Genomic DNA, 18,733 nt, shown 5'->3' on the forward strand with positions numbered 1-18,733 from the left:
TTTTAAAAATAAGAAAAATAGTGTGATAAGCCTATGAAGAATATGTTTATCCAAAATTAAAAGGGCTCAGATTTGGTTCCCTGGGTAGGAAGCTCAAAGATTAATCATTGATATGTATTTTTATTAGAATAATTAACTTTTAATTAACTTTGGAAAGATTATCAAAATTGCTACTTACCCATGAAAGAATTGTTTTAAAAAGCCATAGTTAATCATGGCTGGCAACAAAGTCTTACCATAGAATTCGCAATCTCCCTTCAAATGATCCTTCTTTGATGCTTATAGCTCAACAGAAGGGAGCAGAAACATTTGATTATTTGGTATCACACAAGGAAAAGAAATCAACAGATACATCCCTCTTAGGGCACCTCAAGTTGGGGTGTATTGGATACAAGAGATATAAGAGAAAGCAAAACACAGAGGAAGCTGAGCAACTTTCAAATTCCCTTGGAAGTCGAGACTCTCATTATTTCATTCAGTGTAGTTCATGTATTTCCAGATGATTCACTTATGATGTCTCCCAAAGATAAGTCGTATTTTTGAGAACTACTTGGTCTTTGAATTTGACCAAAGCATTTCTTCATCTTAGATCAGAAAATTAAGAGGTGATTGTGATTGCATGTACTTTCAGCAGTTATTCTTTTGAACAAAATATACATGGGTTTAGTAAAGGAGCAATTGACTTGTAAACTCAGTAAAATTTCATCTCCCCCTAAACAAATCTGTAAGAAAACCCCCCTCAGATATAGATAGAAGAGAGCCACACCAATCTGGGTTCAAGGCCTCGGAGCCCTGAGTGTGTGCTCTGTGTGTGCTGGAGCCAGCTTGTACCTATCTGGCAAGAACAGATTCTGTGCACCTCCTCTCACTTAAGGACATCACAGTAGCAATTTGAAATCAGCCAGGGTGGGAGTACTTACATCATGGAAATTGGCAGATATTACAGATCAGGGTTTTGTTTTGTTTTCTTTTGTTTCCCCTAAAGAAAAGTGCCCTCCCTGGTCCCACCGTGCCTCCTAAGGCTCTTTAACCAAATGACAACCCAAAAGGGCTGTGAGAATCAATGAGAAACCCACTCATGTCGAATAACTATTATCCTACGTAAAATGTGGAAATAGATAAACCCGTTTTAGTAGAACAAAATAAACTAATACTATATTAGAAAATTCTGCTAACAGTCCCATTTTTTCACTATTTCCGAGTTCCTAAAAATAAGAATTTTTTACTGTTCCAAAGCAGTGGGCAATAAGCCAGGGCTTAGTGACACACATCTGGAGAAGACTCTGAAAAAAGGGAGTGAGCAGTCGGTAATTGAGACATGTTTCTATAATGTGGTTTCTTACATCTGGTGCTGAGACCAGAACAACTTCTTTAAACTAAAAAAAAAAAAAAAGAATTGTCAGATGAGGGAATAAAAGTGGCTGGGTGGAGGAATAACCTCTGGAACTACTCCTGGAAAAGCACACCTCCCTGAAGATTTGGTCCCTCCACCCTTCACTGAGCAAAACACTATGAACTCAGCTCTCTGACTCAGAGTAGCCAGTATCTATCTGTCTCTTCTCTGGGCTTCTAGGGTTTAATATCCTACTAATGTAGCCAGAAGACCTACAGCCAAGTGACCCAAAGCATTCCTTTTGCTCTAGGGTTAAGAATTTTGCCTCTGAAGTCTTCCCAATGTAGGATCAACAGTAATTGCCATACTTTATTTCCCTGCACAGTAGTCCAGTTGCCAGGTTAACCTCATAAATATGTGACTGGATTCCTAAAGAAGTGACATTGGCAGAAATCCTATACCCTCATTCTAATGTTTTCTATAGGTGCTTCTTTTAAAGCAGAGTTGATAGCTGTGTTAGCAAACTGCCCCACCTAGCAAGCCCACGTCAGTAGGAAGAAGCCTGCCAATTGTGTCACAGTGTTTTTCCATCAGTCATACAAGTTTGTGGAAGAAACAAGACCCCTTTGGTATGTTGCAAAGGGCAGCCAAAGAATGCAGATTCTCTCTGTGGCTGAGCTAACATATTACATTATTCTATTGCAAGTTGTATAAAGCTTCTGTAGAAGATTGTGTTTGCTTATACTATCCTGTTAAAGCAGAACCTCATAAAAGTGTTTAGTTTTAACATCTGTTTATAGGTGGACCAGAACCATCTGTTTCAATCACCATGCTTTGAACATGTCTGGGACAGGGTACAACAAAAGAACACAGAAAATTCATGATCCACATAGTTAGTGGAAAAAGAAAAAATCTTTGCTGGCACTTATGTTGATTGCATGCATCTTTTGGTTGCCCTGACATTAGAAGCATTTCTATTCCTCTTAGATATTTAAAAGCATTCAGTTAGCAACATTTATAATAAAACTGAACACATGAGGCTTATATACATGAAAAATTAATTACATATTGTTTCACATAATTCAACACATGTGAATAAAGCAGACCATATATATTATTGAAGTCTAGAGAAAAAAGAGATTGTTGTAGAAGAGCCTTGTTTGGAAAGGCATATAAAAATATGAGATTATTAGCTGGCCCAGAAGGGTAACTGATGTGGATAATTTGGATAAGTAAGGAGGCATGTTTCAGGCTAAGATTGTAACATACATTGTAAGGCAAAGATAGAAATTAATAAGTGAGTCCTAGAAGCTCTGCGTGAGCCAGTAGTACTGGAACAAAGGGCTCTTTTAAGTAGTGGAGGATAAATGTAAGGAAGATGAGGGCCAGCTGGTGCGTAAGTACAAGTCTTCAACTGTGTAATTCTTTGGGCTTTAAATAAATTTTTGGCCTAGGTTACCAAGCATTGAAACATAAAATCAATTTCTCTCAGAATACAAATTTCAAAGACCAGTGCTAGAAACCAGCCCTGATTCTGGAATATCATTTATGTCCATTTATTTATCCATATACCACTCATCTTTCAATTGTTAGGTCAAGCTCCTTTTGAACATTCCAGTCACTCCTTCGGTGACTAGTTTCGCGTTAATTTTCTGTTACCTGTCTTTAGCCTCACTTTCTACCTCTTTCCTTCACTTTGTGCTCTGTGATTCAGGATTGCCCCTGGAATTGCAGTTCCCTAAGCTCTCCAAACTCTATTTTTTAGTCTCTAAACCTCTTCACTAACTCTGGCAGCCTTAAGTTCTCTACTATTCTAGATTCATTTTAAAAGATTGGCTCTTAAATGTATATGGCAATTGATCGTGAACCAAACTCCGTTATTTATTTTATATTTATCTTAAATTGTCATTATATGTCTCAATAGTTTTTTGCTTGGAGTATGTCCATGTCCCTTGCTAGAACACTTGTACCTAGCAGACATTGGTAGCTTCTTATTCTCATGGCTTTACTGGGCACATTAAATGCATTTTGAGTAAAAACTGTCCAAAGAATGGACATGTGCATTAATATGTGAATATACTAATACTGAAAACATCCTAGTATAAGTGAATGGGTGGATTAGGAGCAGATACTCAAGAATACATGAGGATAGGAAAGAAATCAGGGAAGGGCAATAATCACTGATACTTACTTAAGAGGACATTCTTATTGTTCCTAGCATTTCACTTAACACTTTAGTAATCAAAGCACTTAAAATGTCTTTACTCAAAAAAGAAGTGTTTATAGCTACTTGATAAACAGCTAGAACTGGAGAAAAACAAACATTTAAAGGAGAAGTTTAACCAAAATTACTTAATGACTGTTGTAGAGCAGAATTATCCTTCTAAAGAATGAGACAACAACCTGATTAAAGGGCAAAGGCTTTATTTTATGGTAGCATGTGAGTGGTATATTATCTTGAGGTTTCAATACACATGCTTTCATATATCACAAGGTGAGGGATATGTTGATCACATCTTATTTATACTTGGCAGTGTTAACACTGAGCAAACTCAGAGGTCTAGATAGAGAGTCTGCAAAGGGTAATCAAATTTTGTTCTTGTCACCATTGTTGTCACTCATTCTATGCCTTATCTACAAGGTTTATGCTGTGAATCAATGGAAAAATTAATCATTGTCAAAAAGAATTCTATAATTTTGAAAATGAACTTACACTAAGAGGCAGTTGTTTCTAAGTAAGAAGTTCATTGTGAATATAAAACAAAAGTCTCAAATGGGGAACATTTGAATGAATATAAAATAATTGATTTGAGTTGATTTGTTTGGGTTACCTACTTAATAATGAAAGTTTTGAGCAACTGAAACATAGTATGTAAATTTCCATTACCATTAAGTAAAATCCAGAAACTAGACACTTGTAATTTAATAAGCTTATCACACATGCAAATAATTGCTAACTACAAATTATATAAGTTCCCTAGAAATATATGCTAACTTTGGATCTTTCTGAAACTTGCAAATGAGAATGCTTGCAAATATTTAAAGAGACATCTCAGTTTAGCAAACCATAATTAGTGGTGTTTTATGATGGGCTGGAACTATTTAAATTGCCCATGTGTTTGTTCTTTCCATGTTTTCATTCAATGAGCAATGTATTTTCCTTTTTCCACTTTGTGTGAGAAATGAGGGTAGAAAACAGCTATAATACTACACTTTTCAGAAGTATGGACTACATCCATCAGTTTAGAATACCCTCAAATGGAATTCTTTATCCTCATCTGGTCTTTTATTGTAGGCAATTTATAAACACGTATATTTAACTATAATACTTTTTCCTAAAAGAAAAGCATATGAGCCCCAGATGAAAGTCTAGTTAGTGGGTTAACGAATGAGAAGCTTAGTTTTATTACTTGTTCCATTATCTCTCTTTAGTGAAGTCATTTAATTGCTCCTTAAGCCTTTCTACAAAAAGAGAACAATATTTACTGGTCCTATAAAAAGTTTTAGTAATGTTAACTGGTCAAAGTTAGCCTAAAAAGTGCCTGCAGGATGATATAGTTGAAATGAGTGAGAGCACATTAACAATTTGCTGAGACTTATTTGCAAATGTGGAACCGCCTGGCAGTACTAACCCAGAGGCACTAACTTTGTAGGACAGCTGTTGTATGAATTTCACCAAGAGTTAGCCATGTTTTGTTTGGTCTCTAAAGTTGTTTTTCTTTTTTTCATTGGCTCAACATTAAAATGTTGGTAGATTTCGTATAAAATTCCACATTTCTATCTTCTGTTTAAATCTGGCCACACTAGGCTTGTATTACTGCATAGGAGGGATCAGGTAGAAATAAGTATTCGTTGCTGCTTTTGAATAAGACGTGATTTCCCGTTTGTTACTGTCCCCATCACGTCTTACTGTTTACCCCAGCTGCTGTACCCATTGCTATTGATCGGGATGCTTGCTGTGCTGCTTTCTTTTCACTTTGTACCTCTCTATAGAGGATAAATGAAAACTAGAACAGCAGTGCTTTTGTTTATAAAAATGACCAAGTATTTTTGTTTCTGAAAGTAGAGATACTGACAGTGTTTAATGGGGTTAGATCATGTTTGTATGTGTTGAAAGATTATACGTTGCACGTATAACTTAATACTCAGATCCTATTAGTGAGTGAGTTTAAGTTCCAAGCTTCAGCACTTCCCAGCTTACCCTTGAGTTTGGCCTCAAGTGACCTGTAAATAGACTCTTCTCCTCAGAAGCCCTTGTCATGCTCCCTTCCAGAACCGCTGAAACTGTCTAGCAGTCATTTTTCAGATCTCATTATTGCTTTCTCTCTGCCCTTTTAAACTTGATGCTCTGAATGTTTCCTCTGCTCGCCAGAATTGAGGCACCTGTTTCATAAAGACCCTGCACCAAAATTGGATTCTAGGTATAATAGAGTAATTCACTCATTCATCTACTCTTTGCTGAATATTTATTATTAAATTGTCAGCTTTGTTATAGGTCTGAGGGTGAGACAATGAACAAAATATACCCAGTTAAGATTAATGCACACCTTACATTCTAGAAGGAAAAACAGACAGTAAAGATAAAAGCAACTCATAAACAAATACACAGGTAAATAGAGCTGTGAAGAAAAATAAAGCAGGCTAAAAGCAGATAGAGTGGAGATGATGATAGGGAGCTATTTTTATATGTGTCATCACCTTTAAGGAAGTAACTTTTGAACAGAGAACTGAATGAGGTAACAGAGAAAACCATGGAGTTGTCTGGAGAAGAGTGATCCAGACAGAGAACAGCAAGTGCCAAGGTCCTGTAGAAGGAGCACGCTTGAGACTCAGGAAGAGCAAGAACCACTCTGGGAGTGGTGGATGCTGATGCAGGCCAGACATGTAGGGGCTTATGGGCATGCTAAGCGGTTGGGATTTTATTCTAAGAGTAGTGGAAATAACTGCAATGTTTTCCAGAGACAAAGTATCAGGTCTAGTTTGCCACATCCAATCCAAACTCCAACTTCAGAGATCACTCTTTTGGGAAGGGGGATCAGATAGAATAAAACTCTGATCGAAGTTGATAATGATAATCTAATTTATTTTAGTAAGTAGCAGCCTTAGATTATATCCACAAGATTTTTTTTCCCTAGCAACACTGTCCCTGGCACATGATAAGTAATAGAAAAGTGATGAATGAGAAGGGTGAAAAGTTATATCATATACAAAATTGTGCCAGCTCCTCTCTGAAAACAAATCAGGATAAGTGGACTTAGCCTATTCAGATGATCAAATTGTACACCTTGCATATTCATTTTCTACGGATAGCACTGTATGTAGTTATGCTGTTTTCTTCTCAATGTGTAACAAATACACTAATAACTTGAGCTTCTAATTTTTTTGAAAAATAGAGGCCTTTTGATTATTATTAAAACAAATTAACTATTTCATTAACTTAGTTCTTTTTAAAATATTTTTTAGTGCCCAGGAGGAGCATTTACACCCAATATGCGAACCACCAAAGAGTTCCCGGATGACGTTGTCACTTTTATTCGGAACCACCCTCTCATGTACAATTCCATCTACCCAGTCCACAGAAGGCCTTTGATTGTTCGTATAGGCACTGACTATAAGTACACAAAAATAGCTGTGGATCGAGTGAATGCTGCTGACGGTAGATACCATGTCCTGTTTCTTGGAACAGGTAAGTATTTGAATTCAAACTACACTTAAAGTGTAGTCAAAGAGCATAGTAGGTAAGGGAATCAGAAGAATTCCAGTGATTACTTACTTCTGTCTGACCCTGAGGTATTTAATGTCTCTGTGCCTCAGCTTCTACATCTGTAAAATGGAGTTAAAATAAATTGTTTTACAGGGTGGTTGTGAGGAACAAATGGATAAATATATGTAAAGCACCTTGAACAGTTCCTGGCACACATTATAGTGAAATAAGATAATAATGAAATGAAAGAAGAGATTGGAAATTTTAAGCATGAGTGTTCTCTCAACTGAAACAAATCTGTGACCTTTCTTTAAGTACATGGAGACACCTATGCTTTCCTGCCATCTCCAGGACCTTTCTTTATCCATTATATTCTTATTCACTTTATTCTTCCACTTCATCCTCCACTGAATCCTGGTTTAGAAACCTTATGCTGGCTTGACCTACTGTACCTATACCTTCACCTACTGCCACCTCTACTATACTGCTGATTTTTCCAACGTCTTTAGTGTTCTCATATTAAGAAAATCCAATAACCTTTAACCATTGCTATGCCTCCATATCCTGTTTGCATCATTTGACATTGTAGAATCACTCCTTACCTGTTGCTTCAGCCACAAGTCACATAGTTTTCCTCTGTTCCCAGCAGTTCCTTCTCAGTTTCCTTCATTAGCCTGTCTTTCTTCTGCCCGTGAGTGTGAGTATTCCCTGAGGTTCTGTCCATGGTCCTCTCACTTTTACATATTCTTTGGCCATCTCATTGATTCATTCTTTTTTTTTTTTAATCCGCTTGTGGGGAAGTAATTAGGTTTACTTAATGGATTGAACCCAGGACCTTGTGCGTGCTAAGCACATGCTCTGCCGCTGAGCTATACCCTCCCCACTATTCATTTGGTTTTAATTATTCTGTGCAAACAAATCCCAAATGTGTATCTCTAGTCTTTGCCATTTCCTGAGCTCAATATTTGCATTTACACTTATTGATAGATAACACAAATTGTATGACCTGTTAACATTTCAAACGTCATGTTTCAAACTCAATTTATTCACTTCTGTCTCTTTAACCATTGCATAATCCAGCCTTCCGTATTTGTATTCATTACCACACATTCTTCTCAAGGTTCTGTTTCTCCTTAATATGTAATTTTTCTCTAGACATACCAGTTCCTGGTGAGCTCAATACATATTTGTCAAGATAAATTGAAAATCATAACCATATCCATTGCTGAGTATATAATGAAATGAATTCATAACTGATGGCAAGAGCTAATCTTCATTTACATATAAGCTGTGTTCTCTAAAGATGATGCCTCCATATAAATGACAGAGTTGCTTTTAGCCTGAGTGAGGTCATCCAACATGGAGTTTGCATTTGAAGAAAAAAATTTTCCTGAAGTAAAGAGGTCATTTAGAGTCATACTTCTCCTTTATGACTCATGTTACTCAGGAAAAAAAATTGACTGTTTTTTTTCTTTTTTCCTTTTGAAACCTGTCTTAATTGGAGACTCTTTTTTTCCAGTTTTATTGAGATATCACTGACATATATCACTGCATAAGTTTGAAGTCTACAACATAATGGTTTGACTTACATATATTGTGAAATGATTATTGCAATAAGTTAAATTAGCATCCACATCTCATATAGATACAATAAAAAGAAAGAAAAAAATTCTTATAATGAGAACTGCTAGGATTTACTCTCTTAACAACTTTCATATATATATAGTACTTTCATAACTATAGTACATCCCATAACTATAGGGGTGTACATTACATCCCTAATAATTATCTTGTAAGTGGAAGTTTGTACCTTTTGAATGCCTTTATTTCATTCTCCCTCTCCTCACCTCCTCCCTCAAGTAATGAATGTGATTTTTCATTTTGCTTTTTTTCCCACATATGAGTGAGATCATACAATATTTGTCTTTATGTGTGTGACGTATTTCACTTAATGCCATCATGGTCCATCCATGTTGTCACAAATGGTGAGATTTCATTCTTTTTATGGCAGAGTAATATTCCATTGTATTTTAAAACCACAGCTTCTTTATAATTCATCTTTCAGTGGACACTTAGGTTGTTTCCAATCTTGGCGATTGTGAATAATGCTGCAGTGAACATGGAGGTGCAGGTATCTTTCCCAGTTAGTGTTTTTGTTTCTTAAAGTTGCACTCTTATGTCACATTCAGGTTTTTTTTTTCATGAATGCCTACATGCAATATGTGGGTTTCATGGCCGGAATTTTCAAGTCTCTATAAGCTGTTCAGCGGTGTTTATTTAGATAGAAGATAGTAGGAAATATGCTTTTGCATAAATTATTTGGCTTTTCTGTCACCTTTACATAGACTTTTAATGTTGGTATTTAAACACTTGTATCATTTTCGAAAACAATATTTAGGCATATGTTTTTAATTGGAGTGGGAAGCTTCACTAATGATTGCTTACAAAGCCACATACATCTCTTGAAGACTGTATTCTAATAGGAAAAAGCATTGTATGACAGTGCCTCTACCAACAGCATCTTTGTGAAGAGATGGTAACTCACTTAACCATTAAACCTTATCCTCATAGTTATATCAAACCACACTGTAATTTTTTTTAAAAGTGATTTCAGTTTACCAGAAACTCTAACAAACAGTATATTGGTATAAGTTCTTTTCTGCCCAAGTAGTTCTTAGATTTCTGGTGAAATTTCTTCAAAAGAGAGTTCTATGTGCTTGTTTGCTGCTAAAAGTGAATAAAACAGCCTTTTCTGAAATAGAACTTGGGAGAATCACAGGTCACTATTCCCAAGATTTCTTAGATTTGTGTATCTAAATATCTTAGGAAGGATATATCTTGGGTGTTGCCAAATCCCCAAGTACCAAACAGCCCCTTTGTTGTTACAAGTAAATAGTGATTCTCCAGTTATTACCACAATGAGGCAAGCTTCTTTCATGGCTTCCCTTTTCTCTAGACCTTCATAGAAAATTCAAGGGAATTCGATGAAGACAGTAGTTGTCAAAAAGTTGGGTAAGAAACACTTAAGTGACAGGTCATTGAAATGCAAATAGGATATCTTGTAACTGTATCTACTTTGAACATTATGAATGATTTCTAGTTCACAGAATCTCCACAGTAGTTGTGTGGGGCTCAATGTCTGGTAACTGTTACAGTTAGTCCATTACAGTGTACTATTCTGGCTGAGTTTTAGAGCCTGGTAATCTGGCCTTCCACCTTCCGGGACTGCCTCATTACTAGCTACTAGCTGCCAAAATCAATCAGTCAATACATACATACATATGTACATGCATACATACATATTTAAGTAAATAAATATAAGAAAGATAAGTAAGCTTTGTCCTCTCATCTTTTATTTCTTAGTTTGCATTCCCTCAATATCTAGTCTAGAGATCAGCAGACTACAACATGAACCAAATCTAGCTGACTGCCCTCTGCAAGCCTGGTCTATAAGCTTAGAGTGTTGTTTTACATTTTTTAACGACTGAAAAAAAAATAACAAGAAGAATATTGCATAAGCAGTGAAAATTATATAAGATTTTTAGATTTCAGTGTCCACAAATAAAGTTTTATTAGAACAAAGCCACATCCACTCATTTACATTTTGTCTGTGGCTGCTTCTGTGGTGCAGCGGCAGAGTGAGGTGGTTGGCACAGAGACTGCTTAGCCTACAGCAACCAAAATATTTACTGTTCAGCCTTTTACAGAAAAAGTTTGCTGACTCCTCTTTTGTTTAATATACAATTTTGGAAAAGTTAAGATTTCTTAAAGAAGCTGTTTTCTAACATGGAGCTATAATACAGGAATTTATAATGTTGCTTCATATAAATACACCTTCTTGAATCTTCAGTAAAAAAAGTCTTGCTATTGTATTAAAACTTAAACTAGAAACCCAGTTTACTTAATTAATTTTTGCCACTCATTCTTGCTACTACACCCCCTAAAAAGGAAACACAGGTTGGAAAAAAATGTATTTTAAAATCAGTGCTTTTTAAAATTTGGTAGTATTTGTTGATATTTTGTAGCATTTGGGGGTTTTTTAATTTGTTTTTTTAGTTTTAGCTTTTAGTATTAGATTGGTGGGGTGTTTTTATGCTCCTTATTCTTTTTTTTTTAAATCTTTAAGAAGGGCTATAAAATAGCAGGCAAGGGTTCTCATAGGATTAACATTTCTATCTTAACTTTGCCACCTACTGCTTACATCCAGGCTATTAGTCCAAAGCTGACTGTAATGCACAATGAAGAAATTTTTGCCTGTTTTCCTTTTGCCTCTGGAGTTATGAAAGCATTTAAGTGTCTGGGTCAAGTTCAGACACATTTTATCAAATTTATATTTTTAGCACTAAATATGAATCAGAATGGCATATGCTTTCTGATGAAAGAGTGAGAGTATTCCTGTGAACAGATGTTAGAGGTTTGGGGTGGTTTAATGCCAATATGATTTTTTAAAGTAAGGTCGATACATGCAGTGCTGTGCCAAAATTCTTATGTAGTATGTACTGTTTCATGCTTCTTATTAGCTTCCGTTTAAGTGGATGAGTACTCAGCTGGAATGATGGATCCAATAAGTTCTTTGAAAGTGGGGAGTTTTGAAGTATGTGCCACATATGTGACTAAAGCCTTAATGTGTTTGCCTTTAGTGTTACAGGATATCTGCCTTCATAGTAACTAACCAGTTCTAGCAGTCACAGCTCTTGGAATAGCACACTTAATGAACTGCAGAGCTAGGCATTTTGAGTCTTAAAGAACTCCCTAAAATACTTGATGTATAATTTGATAGCTGGAGCAGTGCATTTGACTTCAGAAAAGACTGCTGTCAGCTGGAAGCTGTGTGTGAACGTCACTCTGAGGATAATGCCTAGATTTTCCCTTTCCTTAGGAGTAAGGAACAAATCCCTTTATAAGTCACTGGTTTTTAATAACATTGTGGTTCACTGCTTTCCAAAGCAGAATCTGGAAACTTCTGAGAGTTTACCAAGGATTCTACAGGGATTTTCACAGCAGGAAATACTAATAGAACAGAGTAGAATGATGGCTGAATTGACAGGAGAAAGATGATAAATCACAGTGTGATGACTGCTTGATCATGTGGAAGAAAAGCAACAGAGATATGTGAAAAGAAGAAAATATGAGCGCCCATACAGTAGTTGCAAATCCAAAAACAAATGCTCTCATTTAAATTTTACCTTAAAAAGATAGTTTATTAAAAATAAATATATGGATAATTGCTGGAAAATTATTTCAAAAAGCAGAATCATTTTCCTTTAAGCTACTCTTCAGAGATACATTCTTTTAAAGATAGCATAAAATCTCACATAATCATTAAGTAAATTTCAGTGTTGTTAGGTTGCCTGAGTTAGCCATTTATTTATTTAGAATGCTACTTATTATACAAATAAGAATACTTTCTCAAGTTTCTGAAATATTTGATTACTATTATAATGATGCTAATTAAAGTTAGTTATTTATGGTGTTTATCTTTTGCCAGATGAGTTACTGACTCTCATCCAACCCTATGAAGAATTGTGAGAATGTAGACTCCATAGGAAGCAAGGATATTTGTCTGATTTATTCATTGGTATATCCTCAGTACCTAGAATAGTACATCACTCAAAGTTGTCAGGCAGTAGATATTATTGGAATGAATGAGTGAATGAGTTGCACTTATCCTCCACTGTGTTGGGACAGAAGCTCAGATAAGTAAAGATCACATAGATATTGAGTATATGATACAACCAGAATATAACCTCTTGCTGTCTGATTTCACATCCTGAGCATTTATCCTCTTCATGTTATTACCTCATCTACCATCACCACTTTATATTATTTTCCTTTTATGAAATTAAGGTAATTTCATTTATATTTTCTCATTTTACTCTGAATTAAATGTTTCAGCCACATTTGTCAAGAAGATACGCTTACATGTTGACATCTAACACTAGCATCAGTGTTGCTTTGTTAGAGTGACACCACTCACTTTTGCCATCCACACATGTCACCAAGTCTTACATGTGAACAAGATACATCTTACGAGGTGACAGAGAAGACCTGGAAATGACTGGATTTACATGTGAATGACCTGTGAATCTGACATATTTTTATGTCAGTTGCCATATATTTAGTGGTGAAGGCAGCAATATTTTGAGGGGAGAGGAGAAGATGCAGAAATTAATAGTATTTCATCTTACTTTGTGATGTACCACTAAATCTTTGTGCATTTTAAAACTTGTTTTAAAATGGAGCTTAAATCTGTCTTATGTATTCAGCAAAACATATAAATCTAGTTTGCATGCTTCTATTTACTTAAAATAGATTTTGCATATTCAACAGATACATATATATATGGAAGACTTCAGAATATCATGCAAGAAGATAGTGCCTCTCAGCAGGAGAGATGGCAATGATTTCCTCTGTGTCACTGGCTCTTTTACTATTTAATCACTGATATAAAACAACTGCAGTCCAACATCATCCCTGTATGTTGCCTTCATTTACTGTTACATGAATGTAAGAAAATTTTCTAGCCTGAAGACATTAACTTATGAAGTCTTTTGTCTGTGTCTTAAGAGGAAATAACCACACTATGCTCTTGTTCTGCATGTGCTGCCAAGTTTTCCTGAAGCAGACTTGGCAGCCTTTGCCCCTAGGAGAAAATTTCACAGCCTACTATTTAGCCAGGCCTGGCCTTCTCTATGCAACTACCCAAAGGAGGTCTATAGCTAGGTGTCATTGTGGGGTTGGTCATTGTGGAAAGCCAGTTTTTTTTTTTTTTAAGAAATTGTGTTGAACTGAGAAGAGTACAAGTTGCTAAAAATGGAAAGAAATATTTCATTTTAGAATATGAAGTGTAGTGTAAATTGGACCAAAAAGATTTGAAACTGGGTTTTCTGGAGTGAATCTGTGGTATTAGAGTCATACATGTTTTACTTAGCTGTATGCTTATTTTTCTCTTCCACTAATGTGGTAAGGAGAGTAATAGTCCCCTAGAGATTACATCCTGATCCCCAGAACCTGGTCTGTCTGCTGAGGGTCTTAGAAAGCTGCAGTCAAGTGTAAGCCAGGCTGCATTCCTTTCTGAAGTTCAAAGTCTCTTCCAACTCACGTGATTTTTGGAAAAATTAAGTTCCTTACTGATGCAGGAATGAGGCCACTGCAGTTCCCTACCACGTGGATGTCTTCACTGGCCATTCAAAACATTCCTCCTTCCATCTACTAATACAGGGTCTTATATAATGGAGCATAATCATGGGATTGACATACCATCAATTAGCATTATTCTATGGGCTAGTAGCCAATCACCCATTCCAACTGCACTCAGGGAGAGAAGTTATGCAAGGGTGTGACTTATTAGGTTCACCTTAGAGTCGGTTGGTCACTGCCCACATATATTTAAATAGATCACTATTGATGTGGAGGATATATTACAGACAGAGAAAAGAAGGAGACTTTTTGTCTTTTTTATAGGCAAGAAGTGATAAGCCTAAATTAAAACAGATGTTAAAAGCCAGAGGTTGATCTTAGGGAGTGATGGAAGAGTTAGCTATCTTGATTGTGGTGGTCAGAAGTTTTGAAATACCTCTGACTTTTTTAAAAAACACCTTTCTTGTGGTATAATTCATGTACAGTAAACTACACATATTTCAGGTGTACAACTTGATGAATTTTGATAGAAGTATACATCTATGAAACCACAACCACGATCAAGACAGCTAACACCTCCATCACTGGGATTTCAAAATTGTAGAATAGATAAACAAGATTATACTGTATAGCACAGGAAAATATACACAAAATGTTATGGTAGCTCACAGAGAAAAAAATGTGACAATGAGTGTGTATATGTCCATGTATGACTGAAAAATTGTGCTGAACACTGGAAGTTGACACAACATTGTAAAATGATTATAAATCAATAAAAAATGTTAAAAAAAAAAGTCAGAAGTTGAGAGGGATTATGAGTTTCAAGAGACATTTAGGAGGAAAGGACCTGAAGATAACAAATTGATTTACGAAAGGTAGGCAGATGAAAAAAGTGTCTACAATGTTTTGTAGGTCTATAGCTTGGCAAAAGGGTGAAAAGGAGTACCATTCACTGATCAGGGGAATATAGAATGAACAAGCAGATTTGGAGAGTAATTAATTACTTTTGAATGACACAAAGGTCCTTTCCTGTGGCCTGTTTTGCATTAAAAACTGAATTTATCACCTGAAATACATTATCCCATTAAAACTTCACAGCAACCCAATGAGATGGAATCGTTATCCCTATTTTACAGTTGTGCAAACTGAGGCTTTTCAATATTAAATGGCTTGTTTATGGTTGTGAAGCTAGGAACAGCAGTCAAATTCCATCCCCAGGTCTGTCTCACACAGAGTTAAAGATTTTGTGGACCATCCAGATGGATAAGTCAAAGAGGGTGTTACTGTAGCTCACTTCAGCAGAGAGGGCTGTGCCAGAGGTGTAGATAGAGGACTCGTCAGCAGTGTGGGTGTTGGCTGAATCCATGACAATCCTTGAGGTCAGTCTAGAACTATGCAGATAAGGATTTAACTCTGAGGAGCTCATTTAAGGGTAGGAAAATAAAGAGTATTTACCAAGAAAGTGGGAAAAAAGGGATCGTCAAAATGACAGGAGATTAAGAGGAAATAATGGGGACCTCGAGAAAAGAGAATAACAGGCGGGAAAGAAGCAGTGGTCAAGATCATCAGACGTGGCACAGTTACGTCTGAGCTCCCTTGCTGTAATAACAAAGCTGCTTTCCTCATTAGCCTTTCTCCTTAAAGACTCATAAAGGCTGAGAAGAGAATAACCATTCCAGTGGAAAGACCTGGATATGAACAGGAGGAAGCAACAAGGGGTTAACATGGGCAAGTCCATGCTGGATTGAGAGATGACTAAATGAAGAGGGAAAAGCTCCTTTCTTTACCTGAGCACCCCAGAACAGGTAGATGTTCCAGGCCTTCTTCTATATGTGGTTTAAACTTTGAGAATCAGGGCACAACAGCCTTTCTTATGCTAAAAATGGTACAGGAAAATAAGTTAATTAATGATCATAATATTCATTTATCTTAGATGAGTAATTCTTTCCCCAAACAATAAAGGATTAAATAGAAAGAGTTATCCCCAGTTTTGCACCTTTGGAAATTCAGTTGTTGCATCCTGTGCAGGACCAGTAAAACCTTACGTAGAATGTATGCCAACATTATACAAAGTAAGTCCATTTGTTTTAAATTCAAATGTAAATAAAATATTCATGATAGAATTTGATAAAATATACTGAAATGTGATATGTACACTATAGTAATTTACAAAATTCTTAAATGTTAAATTTAGTAATTCCTGAGACCCTATTTGGGTATGCTTTAGCTATATCACCAGGAAATAACTATAATTATCCATATGTTGATGGATTATCACTTGGTCTAATACTAAAATAAAATTTTTTAAAAAATCCTTGCAGAGAAAAGTAGTTCTAGAACCAGAACAAACGTATATTGTAAACTTATTAAACACATTTTGATACATTAGCTATATTAGATATTTTTCATGAGGACAGACATTTTAGTTGAATAAATAATTGTTATATTTTTAAATGCACATTTTGCTGTTTTCTAATTTTTTGGGTAAACCTTGACTAAAGCAAAGCTTATAATATAGTCACTCCTTATATAATTGCCAGTTTAGTAAAATTGTTGGCCTTAAAATTTTGTTCCAAAGTCTGCCTCTCAATTAACTTATCTAGATATGTAACTCTAAAACTTCCACAGCAGTAATAGATACAAGCATGTGTGTGCTTACCTGTAAAGTCCTAGATTTACATAGGGCAATGTGAAATGGGAAATTAAATTCCCAGAGATTTTCCTCATAATGACCAATTCTAATTTTGGTTGGAATTTCTCCAAAACCTTGTTAAATACAGAATAACTTGTCAGAATAGTTATAATAAATTATTCTTGATGAATTCTAGGCTAAGAATTAGGGAACACGCTTTAACTTCAAAAGAACTACGTTTAAATTCTCCTCTCTATCGTCTACCAGTTTTATGACCTAGAGCAAATTATGTAACATCTCTAAGCCTAGTTTTCTTAATTGTACCTACTTTATGGATGTATTTTAAAGATTAAATGAGATGATGTATGTAAAACTTTGAGTGTACTCCCTAGAAATTAGTAAGCATTCAACAAGTAAAAATATGCATGTACTTATATAGTAGATATATATTTATTGAAATCAATCATACTTCTCTATGAATAAATAATATATAAGTATGTTTGTTCACAAATATTTTTGAATTTCTGTTACAAATCCTGAATCTATTCAACTCTAGAAATAAGCAGCAAACTAAATGTCTCTTCTTTCATAAATTTCATATTCTTGTGAGAGGAAACAGGCAGTGAATAATATGTGCATAAGTATTTTACAGTATTACTTAAATTTTGGTAGATGAGTACACTGTACTGGGAAAAGCATAGAGGAAAAAAACCTTTAATGACAGATCATAGATGAATCTACCTGTAATGTATGAGACATTTCTTTTGTTTGGAAATTGTAAATAAAAGTAAAGCACTGGTATAGAAGAATAGTAAGTAATTTATGTAACAGGAAAAGCGTGAGAATAAGGAAGGACAATTCCAGACCACTGAGAGTAAAATTATACCCTCTGTAGAATTTACAAGGAAGGTTCACTTTGGCTTTTGCCTTTGGTCTTGAACAGCTTCATCACATATGTAAGTACTATATGCACATTTTATAGAGAAATAAAAAGGTTTACAGGAGGCAAGTTTGCTCAAGTTTACACCATTTTCAAGTACAAAACCATGATGGATGAAATAGAAATAGAGGACACTGTTGCAGGTTTGGGGAAGTAGCTGTGTTTTTTTTCAGTAGTGGTATAGGAACTGGCGTTAACTGGGCTATTAATGAACAGTGCTTATCTAGTCCTGAGAGCTAACTGCAAAAAGAGAACCATCATAGGGCACAGTTACACAGGTACTCAGCGTTCAGCATATGCTGGAATAGTACTAACTGGTTGTATTCCTTCCAGTGTAACTGTTGTTAGGCAGACTCATTAACAGTGTCCTGAATTAGGAGAGTAGCTTTAATAGGTCTACTTTTGAATATTTACATTCTACTGTATCATTTAAGTAATACCCAGAACATGATTTCAATCTGTAGCTTTACTTAATTATATCTCTTAAATTATTATTTTTTTATTGCTTGAGTTAAATATTTATTTTTAATCAAGAAAATAGATAGAAAAAAAAAGCAATCCTATTGTATAGTCACTAATTTGAAACCAAATGTATTTCAGCATTCAGAAGTATTTGAGTAGGAAAAGGTAACATGTGCATATATATTAGGTAAAATGGCTCAGAGAACCTTGGATCACACCCTATGAAATACACAGTACTATTTCCACAGTAAAACACAGAAGTCCTCAAACCAAGTGTAATAAATAAAGACCATGAACAGCATAAAAGTAAGTGCAGGTCAGATTTTGTGACCAAATTAGTTCAAGCCAGGACAGATTTTACCACCCAGCAATTAAAAAAAAAAAAACTTTCAAAATTTAGAGTCGCAGAAAAAAGATAATGAGCCTGTGTGATAAATAGAGTATAATCCTCTACTCATATAGAGGGATTATATTATAAATACTAATTAGTTTTTTCACTCTGTAGGATATCACAAATAGCTC

At 35.3% G+C, this 18,733-nt stretch overlaps 1 protein-coding gene across 2 annotated transcripts in view; it reads left to right on the forward strand.

The window, feature by feature from the left end:
* The window catches only part of SEMA3C (semaphorin 3C), a 153,114-nt gene that overhangs the window by 103,195 nt on the left and 31,186 nt on the right, over positions 1-18,733 (forward strand). For both annotated transcript variants that reach the window (XM_006211745.4, XM_072965127.1), the window contains exon 12: positions 6,797-7,019. In XM_006211745.4, coding sequence (XP_006211807.1) covers positions 6,797-7,019 — 223 coding nt within the window. The remainder of the gene's footprint in view (positions 1-6,796; positions 7,020-18,733) is intronic.

This window comes from Vicugna pacos, chromosome 7 (assembly GCF_048564905.1).
Source record: "Vicugna pacos chromosome 7, VicPac4, whole genome shotgun sequence".
In the NCBI taxonomy this organism is placed as follows: Eukaryota; Metazoa; Chordata; class Mammalia; order Artiodactyla; family Camelidae; genus Vicugna; species Vicugna pacos.